The sequence below is a fragment of the Amblyraja radiata genome, chromosome 7, assembly GCF_010909765.2.
Source record: "Amblyraja radiata isolate CabotCenter1 chromosome 7, sAmbRad1.1.pri, whole genome shotgun sequence".
Lineage (NCBI taxonomy): Eukaryota > Metazoa > Chordata > Chondrichthyes > Rajiformes > Rajidae > Amblyraja > Amblyraja radiata.
The window spans coordinates 16,430,253-16,442,910 of record NC_045962.1 but is presented as its reverse complement, the minus strand read 5'-3'; the positions used below and the strand labels follow the sequence as shown (position 1 = coordinate 16,442,910).

The window sequence follows — 12,658 nt, the reverse complement described above, 5'->3', positions numbered from 1 at the left end:
GGTTTGGGTCTAAACCCTTCTTCAGATTCTTGGAGGTCGTGGTACTTTCATTAGCAAGGTGTTTTATTGTAAAATCATGAGTGTGCTTTAGGCTTTACTACTAAAACGGACGATTGTAAAATGTTGACTGCAAATTATATTGTCCACCCTGCACTACTGACTACACCTGACATTTCAGGTCAGGCCCATCTTCCTCAGACTGATTGTGGGGGTGGAGGTTGATAGGCAGATGGTTGGACAAAGGCCAGAGATAAAAATACAGAAATTGTGAGGATAAAAGGTTTGAAGAGTTGAAGAAATGTAGGTGGAAGAGAGAAGAAATAAGCTCGTGCCAGGAGAAGAGGCGGTTCAACCTCTCTTCCAGTTTTCTCCCCACCCCCCCGCCACCCACAATCAGTCTGAAGAAGGATCCTAATCTAAAATGTAATCTATCCATGTTTTCTTGAGAAGCTGCCTGACCCGCTGAGTTACTTCAGCACTTTGTGTCTTTTTAAGGTAAAGATGATTACGTTTGCTAAATCAGCATTTAAATTCAGGCTTTTAACATGTACTCTGTCTTGTATCTCTCTTCCCTCTCCTTCGCTGGGATAATTTGGGGCTTCTAACTGACATAGAGGGTAGTAAATAAATATAAAACATATTTTAGCTGATAAATTAAAAAAGAGAATTTTTCATCTCCACAGATGTTACCTGGTCTATAGAATGTGCCTAGGTCTCTCAGTAAAGATCCTCATTCTTTCATGCTGTAAAGACTCAATAGATACCTGGAAAAACATGCTCAAATAGCTCTATGTGAGATACTCACTTTGTACTAACCATCACACCTGCATCTTTTGTTCTGCATAAAGCCCAATTGTTTCCCTTTCCCAATTCTGACAAGGGTCCCAGACCTGAAACATTAATGGACCTGTCCCACTTAGGCGACTTTTTAGGCGACTGCAGGAGACTATGCAGTCGCCACATGTTCGCGGGTGGTTGCCAGGGAGTCGCCTTCATGGACGTGAAGAGTTCCCGCATTCTGGGCCTCATTATGGTTGGCGTGAATTTTTCAACATGTACAAGGTGTTGGTGAGGCCACAGTGGAGTATTAGGTTTAGTTGGGGTCAACCTGTTGCAGGAAAATGGTGTTTAGCTGGAAAGAGTGCAGAGAAGATTTACGAGGATGTTGCCCAAAGAAACGAGATTCTGTGAAAATGACTTTTTAAGTAATTGCTCAAGTATGTTCTGACAATGATGCATGTCCCTTAATACAATTGCTCTAACCAATGCTTTTTTTAAACTGCAGAATTTATGACTTTGTTCCTACATGGAATCTAAACTAATACTTTAATATAAAAGCAACTTTAATATAAAAGGAGGCGTGTACAGATTTTAATAGCAGCTAGCTCACAATCTGGCACAGATTGTTTCTCTGTGTATTGGAATATGTTGGAATGGAACAACACCGCTAAATAAGGGGCTGCTGCTTGGCATTCAGTAGGATATCTCTTCTATTTTAGTGTATCCAACTGTTTTGTGCAATGATAAAGCTATTTAATCGGGTATATTTTAATTTCAGCCAAATTATCGTTGGTATAACTTGGTTTATAATTCCAGTTCCTTCTAGTTTCATTATTAAATGACAGATCTGACCCCTAAAGCAATTGAGATTCAAATGCCAAAGGATTGCGTGACTCTGCGCCATTTCATAATCGGGGCCTTCTGATCCAGACAGACGATTCTTAAAAGTGCACACTAGTGGATATGTTCATATTACAAGGGGCAGTCGCTGATATCATCTCAAAACTATTCACCATTATCCATTTCCATTGATGTAATGTAGTGGTTTGAGTGGCTTAAGTGCTCTGGTGATTCTGTCCAGAATAAAAATCCGCAGTACGGTCTTGGATAATGGAGGCAAAGCAGTTACTTTGGACAGAAGCTGAAAACAGAAGCTAATTAGTTGCTGTGCAGTAAGAAAGCAATGATTGGTAGTACATGTCGTTTTTGGACTGTGATAACAATCATGATCTAAAACTGTTATGGGGTGCTGAAATGGAAATATCTTTCTTGAAGCTACAGATTCATTCCTGTTGTAGATTTTTTTTTAAATGAGCAGGAAGGAACTGCAGATGCTGGTTTAAACCGAAGATAGACACAAAAAGCTGAAGTAGCTCAGTGGGACAGGCAGCATCTCTGGAGAGAAGGAATGGGTGGCGTTTTGGGTCGAGACCCTTCTTCAGACTCGACCCGAAACATCACCCATTCCTTCTTTCCAGAGATGCTGCCTGTCCCACTGAGTTACTCCAGCTTTTTGTGTCTATCTTAAAAAGAACTGGTAGAGGAACTCAACAGATCAGGAAGCAGCTGTGGAGGGAATCGGGCAAATGATCAGGAAGCATCATATAGACCTTCAGCCCAAATACATTAGGTTAGACGAACTAGGTACCAATGTCTCACTATGGGAGTGTGTAGGGGATCACCTGAAATGAACAGAATTGGAAAACTGCTGGGTACCCGCCCACCCCCACCCCCCCCCCCCCCCCCCCCCCTCCCCCCCTCCCCACAAATAAGTCTTTGGGCCCAAGTAGGCTAGTCTAGGTATTAATGATATGAGCTGAACCAGGTTTATATGATCAACCACAACCTTCGGCTAGTGATTACAAAGTGACTCATGGCAAAAACTAACCACTTGTTCGACCATTTCCACAACAACCAATTTCAATGAGAAAAGAGGGGCAAGAGGCTAATAGTAGGTATAAACTGTTGGAGTACCCTATTTGGCTTTCTATATATTTGGCCATTTGGCTGAATGCGGTGACTAGCTCTCCTTAGCTGCAGCCAAACAATATATCAACATCGGATTGGATGGAAGTTTTTGCAGTAAGGAATCACTGTTTACGGCTGTTTGAGGTAAGTTGTTTTACTTTGCTACTTAATTATAGTTTGCTGTTATAATGCAGGGATATCATGCAAGATTCAGTTATTGTGTTCAGTTGATAATTTATGTTAAAACCAATGCCATGGGGCAATGCCACGCCCAGAGTGCATGACCTGCAGAGAGGTACAATGACTGACACGTGGTTAGGATCAGGTATCAGCAAGTGCATATACAAGCCATGTGGAATTTGTGCAATAAACTATGCTATATAGGCCTAAGTACAATTGAAGCCGGAATATTATGTAATTGGATGGTGATTTTTCTTAAATGGGGATGGACTTTAATTTGATAAGCTTACAGAGTCATCTCCCGTCTTTAAGAAAAACTATGGAAAGCCGTATCAGACATCCTATAGTATGGACATAATTGCAATATCAGTAATGATGCAGTGAGTGTATGCTTAAAATATTAAACTCAATAATGTTGTTTATTGTCAGACTCAATTTGTGCCATTATAGGATGTTTTATCTGTGGCATGGTCAGCAAATAGTTTGAAGATACTTATTCTGTACTTTAGATTCATTACTTTCAGTCTCGAGTTTAAAATTGTAAGTATGAATTTTGGAACATTTGCAATATTTACTTACCTTATATAGGTATGTTGCAAAGCCTACCTGAAGCGTCGCTGAAAATCTGTCGCTGCGGGTGTGCGCGATTTTGGCGCCGTTTAGAGGGGGCGGGTTTAAAACGCGATTTTCTCTAGGCTGTTCAAATCGAAGATGTTCAGTCTAGTTAATTATTAACGAAAAATCGCTGAAAGACCCCGTCGCAAAAGCTATTATTAGTTTTAAAGGCCTCGTATAATAGTTATAGTAGTTTAAAAATCAATCTCTAAACCCACGACCACCAGCAACCGCAGGGTCTCATAAAGCAAATGACAGAAGGTAAGCTGTATATTTTTACATTAAAAAGGGCTTCTAAAGATCCCTTTATACAAAGTTTAATATTGCGAGTAGTTCATTTTGGGCCCATTATATCCCGCAGTATTTTTCTCGGCATTTGGGGCACAAATCTACCGCAATGTGAATGTTCTAAACCAGCGCGTTCACAGGGACCCACTGGAAAGCTGATTTAAATGGGCATTTATTTACAGCAATTGAACACTAAATTCCTTCCATTTGGTCTATAAATTAATGTAAATGAGATTTAAAAATCATGTTTTATTGTGAATGATTTGTGAATATTATTTGGACATTTAGGCTATTTAAAAATGTTAATCATTTATTAAGAAATGGATAGATGTTTAGATCTAGTAATTGAAGTCTGAAATTAGCTACAATTAGGTAACTAACTAATTATATGCTTTAATTTCAGGTCATCCAAGTAAGATTATTTTATATTTGTTTCAGAATGCTTCAATCTATGATAACTGAAAATTTCATTCAGTTCTCTTAATTTTTAAGAAAGTTATGGGCTTTTGACTGTTCACGATCACAGCTTTTTTGTTATGTCCATAGAAAATCAATAGGGAACAAGATGCTCATTTCCCAGTATGAAAATGGCCATAACTTTTTAAATACTTGAGATATGAAAGTGAATTAGGTGTCAAATTAAACTTATTTTTATGCTTTATCTGATGGGATAAATTAGACTTGATTTTTAAAATCTCAAAATTTTGTAACATTGCTACACTATATCACAGATCACAAAGATAATTCCTACAATAATGTTAATTTTTTAGTGATTCATAAACTGATAATTAATGAATCATGTTTGTTAGGTTTACCTCCCTGAACCAAACTAATAAAAAAAATACTTTGATGACCCAGGTTTTTTAAGTTTTCTACACCTTGAAGGGGAGTAGTTTTGGTCCACATTGTTGTCCCATTAAAAGCTTTTTAGTACAGTTCAGGCTAATATTATCCTGGGCAAATTACCAAACCTAGCTAGTACTAGTCGTAAGACAATGTGCATGGAGGGTCCTGTAAACTGTAATGATGATTTACCATTTCATTACGCTACCGGGAAATTATAGCACGCGATGAGCTAGACATAATGCAAAAATGATCATTTTGGGGCATATTTGTGATTTTTCTTAACATCTCGATGCGCAACCCACTAATTTTTCCACGTCGTTGTGCAGATCATATCATCTATATTAAAAGATATATAAAACTTAGAAACAGTTATCAAGCTAATTTTTTTTTGTCATTGCAAAAAATGTCCCAGCTGTTCACTTTTTGCCAGTTTTGCTAATGACAATTTCAGACTGCTTTTGGTGCATACTGTTTGCTTTGAATCTAAGAATGGAGTAACGGTAGACCCAGTTTCCTTTTCAGAATTATTCTCAGGAAAACATATTGAAGTACAGAATATGTTAGTTAATATTTGGAGTTAATATCTTTTGCATTTAAAGGTTTAAAAGTTTAATGTAACTCTGTAACAAAACAAAATACATTTTCCTTAGGGGTAGGGTTAACATTTGAGTCTGTTATTCTTTAATGAATCATTCCTTACACAAGTACGTTAATAATAAACTTTAAAAATACATAAGGTCATATACAAATGGGCTTGGGATCAAAATGTCAATTTTGGACCACATGTTTGCCATCGGGCTAAATATTTGCTTTAAATGATCTATCACACCTTGGGGAATACAAAATGACCGATGCCAGAGCAATTATTTGTTGCCTTGCGCCTATCAGACCCCCCCCCCTCCCCCCTTCCCCCCCAGTTGACCAATTAAGGGACTATTTTGGGAGTCTGGTAGGACCAAAGCAATGGATTATTATTCTGGCATGGGTGACTTTGCATTTCCTAGGCTGTGATTGATCATCTAAACCTGAATTTAGCTGATACCATTAATATCTAGGCTAGCCTAGATGGGCCCAAGGGCCATTTAGGGGGTCTGGTAGACCCAAGGCAGAGGATAATTGTTCTGTCATAGGTCATTTTATATCCCCCAAGGTGTGATAGATCATTTAAACTTGTTTTTAGCTGGTACCCACAATATCGAGGCTAGCCTAGTTGAACAGCAGGGTCTAGGGTGTCCATTTTTGGGGTGTCTGGTACCTGTAGTGCAGCGGACTATTTGTCTGGCGTAACCGATTTTGAACTCTATGAACTCAACTTGTTCATTTGGCATTATTTTTGAGTGGTACCTTGCTCGTCTATATGCTAGCCCATTTTTTAGGCCCTTTGTGGGGGGGTCTGGCAGGCCTTTAGCAGTGGGAAAAATGTCTGCCGTTTATATTGTTGATATAGGCGTGGCAGTGAGCATACCATGGTAGTGGATTTAAGTGGTACCTCACATCTATTTAGCTCCCATTTTTTGGCCCCTTGGGGGGTCCCCCAGGTCTACACGCAGCGGGTGGTACACGGCAGACTCCCAATTCTGTTCATTTCAGGTGACCCCCCAACACACTCCCATAGTCAGACATTGATAACACATATTACAATCTGGTTTGGGAACTGCTCTGCCCAGGATAGAGAGTAGTGCGTTCGGCCGAACGCACTATGGGAACTTCACTCGCCCCCCTGCAGGAACTATACATCAGGAAGTGCAATTCCAGAGCCAATAAAATCATGGGAGACCCCTTCCACCCCTGCAACGCACTGTTCCAGCTGCTACGGTCAGGCAAACGCCTCCGTTGCCATGCTGTGAGAACGGAGAGGTTGAGAAGGAGTTTCTTCCCAGAGGCCATTTGGACTGTAAACTCCCATCTCACCAGGGACTAACTTTTATTGTACCACTCTACTGCTTTTTTTTAAAAATTGCTGTTTTTTTCCCTCCGCCCACAATATTTAATATGTAAAGATTATGTGATTCTGTTTGGTTGTTTGTTTGTTTGTCTTTTTGCACAAAGTCCGCGAGCATTGCCACTTTTCATTTCACTGCACATCTCGTATGTGTATGTGACGAATAAACTTGACTTGACTTGATACCTAGTTCGTCTAACCTAATGTCTCTGGGCTGAAGGTCTAATATGGACAGATAACATTTCATGTTGGCACACTTCTTGAAGTCTTGAGGAGGCGGAAGCGAGTGCAGTGAGGAAGTGGGCACAAGCAAGTGGGGCAGAGGGGCTGGGAATGAAGGTGGTGAGGGTGACGAGGGATGCCAGGGGGGAGGGGGTGGAGGGCCACCTGGCAGAGGGAGCTGAGGACGCGGGGAGGAGGGCAAGGACATTGAGGTACCAAAAGGCGAGTGTCGGTGAGTTACCTGTTACCACTGGATGGGCATAGACAGGGTAGTTTATGTTTGTAGGATTAATTACATAACAACATCCTTTGGGATTTTGAATCCGTCGTCACAGTGCGCATTTTAATATTCATTTGGTATGTTCTGTAGTTTAGTAGAAGGGAATGAGTTGTTAACTTTCAATATCAAGAAACATTTGAATTGACGAATCAAGTTTACATCTTAATTTGATCTTGTTTGGTTTCGATCAAAGGAATTCAGGAATCGGGTAGAAGTTGACAAACTAGTCCCTGGGGGGTGTACATTGAAAGCTGGTGCTACCAACAGATGCAAGGGTTGGTTACATGCCCTCCACGCATGCCCAGATCACCTTTGTGCACATCGTGTAAAAAGGATAGACTCTGGAGCTCTGCCGGGGGTTAAGCATGGCCACCAAGGTTTCAGTGAATAATACACACCAAAATGTTTCAGTGAACAATACACATCAACACCATCTTTCCCAAGAACAAAACCAGTTAAAGCAAAGCAAATATTGCAATCGATATCTGCTAGGACTTGAAATTAAATCTAACACAGTACACTGGTCTGAAGGCAAATTGTACCGGCATAATTACATTCTATTGTGGATCATAATTGGTGCTGACTGTACATATAATGAAACTATAATCTTCTCAACATGCAGAATCTCTACCCGAAACATTCACCATTCTTTGTCCCCACAGAGTTCCTCCAGCAGATTGTTCTTGCTCCAGATTCCAGCATGGGCAGTCTCTTGTGTCACCAAGCCTTTCAAAGTGTTTTGCATGGCATGCATTTAAGTCAGTGGTTCTTAACCTTTTTGGCACCGGTACGCGCATACGCAAACAAAATACTGTATGTGATATGTACCACAGATGGTGTAGTGCCAGTAATATGTTTGTGGCTGCAGGAGTCAGTACTTTAGAAGCTATCCTAAGACACCACATGTATAAATTCATTTGCAGGATAAATGACTAAAAATGTGCTTATTGTGGCCTTGACAAACATAAGGGTTAGCACTACACGCTCCGAATCAGAGTTGTGGAGACACTGGTATCGTTGTCTCGTTGTAGGACATTGATCATCTTTTAATCTGGATTTTTAACTTAAGTATTGTGGGTTTTTGTTAAATATAAATTATGATGTTTTTATGTGATATACCATGATTTTATATATATTTATGATATTTGATATGCAATGCATTTTTAATGTAATGTTGCCCCTTGTCTGGACCTTGAGTCCGAAATAAAGTTTATTATTATTATTATTATTATTATTATTATTGTACCTTTGTTAGGTTTCTTAAACATGCGCTCAACAAATTGATATGTTATTTGTGTCCCTTCATGACCCCTGGCAAAGCCCCAAACGACCCCCATAAGGGGTCTCGACCCCCAGGTTAAGAACCAGTGATTTAAGTGAATTATAAATTAGTTCATTTAAAATGAAAATGTTTTGTAGGTGAATTTAACTTTTTGGTGAAAGATTATGTTCGAGGTATTTCCAAGGTATTTGAAAAGGAACTTTGTGAGTTTCATTATTTCCATTACTGAGTGAGAAAGAGTGTGTGAAAAAATAATTATAAAATGAAAGCACTTTCACCCCAAAGGCAGCAAATTAGAAATGTAATTTTTCACTTGCACACATCATCAGGAGGTTAATAGAATCTTATAACATTTGAAATTCAAATGTGAAGCGAATGATTACCAAGCTGCAAGTCTTTCCAAGTGAGGTTCACATTTCCTGCCAAACGAGTCTGATTCCAGATCAGAACTTCAGCTATGGATCTTCTGCCATGCCGCGCCAATTTGGATAAACACAAGTCCAGGATACTAAACCCATCTTGAAATTTTAACCTCATTTTCTGAGGAAAAGTATAGAATCTGCTCTACCATGGGAAATGGATTACGAGCAGGAAAGCCACCAAGAAACAACTGATAATGTTGATTAAGATATGACTCATGCACCACAATTAAATGCTAATGCTGGTACCCGTAAAAAAAATCTATAATGAGACATTAACTGCTTAGTGCACATTTCCGTTCATCACAATGGGAATTACTGTAACACATATGCAATTAGTTATGAGGCTTGTAGAAATGGTCTGTGTTGGTTATGTGGAAGAGATCTTAACTGGATTTCTTATAAATCCATTGTAACTCAGCTTTCAGTAACAAAGGGATTTTTCAATGGGCACAGTTTCATGAAAGAATGTTAATTAAATTGCTATGTTCTCAGATTCTAATTGAATGCTATAAACTTGAAAGTAAAATGTGAAACCGCAAAACTTGCTTGTAACTACAAACCAGCATTCATGTACTCTCAATGTACAGCATTCAAAGGTTGCAGATCACTGCAAAGTCGGCCAGCAATCAGAAACTTCAGTATTATTTTCATTTTCAGCCATCTTTGCATTCAGTTTACAATGATTTTCTCATTTTCTCTCCCATCCAGTAAATAAATTACTGCAAAATTCCTTACAAGCAAGCAAATTCCTTTTTTCAACAAACAAAGCTTGCAGTGTGTGTAGGATAGCGTTAGTGTGCGGGAATCGCTGGTCGGCGCGGACTGAAGTCCTGGCTTCGCGCTGTATCAATACACTATACTAATCTAAACTCATGTACAAATCTATGAGCATAGAACAATACATCACAGGAACAGGCCCATCAGCCCACAATGTCCATACGAATTATTAAGCTAAGATCAACTAACATCTGTCTGCACATAATCCATATTCCTCCATGCCCTGCTTGTTGAGAGCAAAACATAGATCAGCCATGATCGAATGACAGAGTAGGCTCGACAGGTCGAATGGCCTAATTATGCTCATATGCCTTATGGTCCAAAACTCTTGTGAATGCCACTACAATATTTGTCTCCAGCACCACCCGTGGCTTTGCGTTCCGGGCACTCACCACCCTCGGTGTAAAAAAAACTTGTCCCGCACATCTCATTGACATCAACTAATAAATTTTTTCAGAACAAACCCATCCTTAATATACGCTTCGAGGAAAATAAGTCAGCTGCAAGAACCGTTTGTTACAAATGCAAGTGCTTTGGGAATATTCTAAAGTATATGTTCATAAAATACAGCTATTAATCATTTTCAAATGCACATATAATACCTTGATAGCTTAAGCATTGTGATCAATTCTAAGTTTTACCTATTCCTGTCTCCGGCATAGCAAACAGTGTTTTCTCTGTGGCCACCCGGAAATGTCCATGCACTGATAACCCCACACCCTGAAAAAGAAGCGGGAAACAACGTTAATGATGGCCATCAATTCAAATCAGTACCAAAGTGTACATCAATAACTCTATTGTACTGTACCTCAACATACTAATCCATCGGCAATCAAAGTATGTATTTTTGCTCCAATTTAACCCTTCCATTCTGAAGGCAGAAGCCTTGCCTTGCAAGGATAGTAAGGCAGCACCTCCCCAGGCAGAAAAAGCACAAGATCAATTCTTCATTGGAATTTGAAACGCCAAGGACATTGACGACAGCAGTGATTGTAGAATTAACTGGTGCTCAGTCTAGCACTTCCAGCAAATGTGGGTAGGGACGGGGAGAACCAGAAAACAGGTTCAATTGAATGAAGATAGTGATTGGAACCAACGTAAAGAAGTTCTTGCTGGGAGTGGACAATCTTTGTAATTGTCGTGCTTCAGGAAAAAATCCATGGAATCATTTAGGAAATAAATTAGATATAGAAGTATGGGAAATCAGCAGTGTGTTTTTGGAATGACCGGTTAAAATGGATTAAAAATCCTCCTCCTGTATCTCAGCAAGCCCCGTTACATCCATCTTCCTTCTGTGGAGTAACACAAAGACCAACATGTGCCCCATTTTCATAGCCACGATACGCACCTTATCATTCAAAATCAAGCCAATCTATTACAACATCACAAAACATCTTTAAATACAATCATTGTAGTTATCTGGGTAATGATAGCAGCCAATTGGCACCCCTAAAGATTTGTAAACATATATTCTCCCTGTTGTCCAAGTCAGTTATTCCTTAGTCTAGACCATGCAAGGTCCATTAACTGGTAGTTTATTTCTGATTGGTGAATATCTGTCTCATCTTCAAATAGTGAGATCTGATAGATGAGGTCTTGGTAATAATATCTCACCTGAAAAGAGCAACTACTGTCATGCACTGAAATCCCCAGTAATGTACTGAAACATTTAAAGCACAACATGTCGATGAGTTTAGATTAAACTTTCCTTGATTTTTGCCTCATGTTTTTATGACTGTTTATAGTGCGGTCCTGTCAGTTGAGGGAGATTTAGTAATGATATAATGGCACCATTTTCATATTCAGTAGCTGCAAATCTGCACGATTTGTGAGCAAATCATGCTGAGTAAGTCAGAGAACATCAACCAGTTGCTTCCGTGGTATCCACAGCTGAGCAGCGTTCACACCAGCAGTAATACTGGGGTTCCTGGGAGCCACAGATCAGCCATCTCTCTCAGACAACAGAATTACTAGCGTAATTACTAGCCCAACTTCCACCCGGCACTGAAATACACCTGGACTATTTCCGACACTTCCCTACCATTCCTTGGCCTCACTATCTCCATCGCAGGTGATAGACTCCTGACTGACATCCACTACAAACCCACTGACTCCCATGGCTATCTGGACTACACTTCTTCCCACCCTGCCTCCTGTAAGGACTCCATCCCCTACTCCCAATTCCTCCCCCTACGCCGCATCTGCTCCCAGGATGAGGCGTTCCACACCAGGACATCTGAAATGTCCTCATTCTTCAGGGAACGGGGATTCCCCTCCTCCACCATAGATGAGGCTCGCACCAGGGTCTCTTCCATACCCCGCAACACTGCTCTCTCTCCCCATCCCCGCACTCGCAACAAGGGCAGAGTCCCCCTAGTCCTCACCTTTCACCCCACCAGCCGGCAAATACAACAAATAATCCTCCGCCATTTTCGCCACCTCCAACGTGACCCCACCACTCGCCACATCTTCCCATCTCCCCCCATGTCTGTCTTCTGCAAAGACCGCTCCCTCCGCAACTCCCTTGTCAATTCTTCCCTTCCCTCCCGTACCACCCCCTCCCCGGGCACTTTCCGTTGCAACCGCAAGAAATGCAACACCTGTCCCTTTACCTCCCCCTCAACTCCATTCAAGGACCCAAGCAGTCGTTCCAGGTGCGACAGAGGTTCACCTGTATCTCCTCCAACCTCATCTACTGCATCCGCTGCTCTAGATGTCAGCTGATCTACATCGGTGAGACTAAGCGGAGGTTGGGCGATCGTTTCGCCGAACACCTCCGCTCGGTCCGCAAGAACCTACCTGACCTCCCGGTAGCTCAGCACTTCAACTCCCCCTCCCATTCCCAATCCAACCTCTCTGTCCTGGGTCTCCTCCATTGCCAGAGTGAGCAACACCGGAAATTGGAGGAACAGCACCTCATATTCCACCTGGGGAGCCTGCATCCGGTTGGCATGAACATTGAATTCTCCCAATTTTGTTAGCCCTTGCTGTCTCCTCCCCTTCCTTAGCCCTCGAGCTGTCTCCTCCCATCCCCCAGCCCTCAGGCTCCTCCTCCT

General features: G+C 40.9%; 1 protein-coding gene across 1 annotated transcript in view; it reads right to left on the bottom strand.

The window, feature by feature from the left end:
- The window catches only part of hibch (3-hydroxyisobutyryl-CoA hydrolase), a 162,344-nt gene that overhangs the window by 49,479 nt on the left and 100,207 nt on the right, over nucleotides 1–12,658 (bottom strand). The window contains exon 7 of the mRNA XM_033023764.1: nucleotides 10,244–10,322. Within this exon, the coding sequence (XP_032879655.1) occupies nucleotides 10,244–10,322 (79 nt within the window). The remainder of the gene's footprint in view (nucleotides 1–10,243; nucleotides 10,323–12,658) is intronic.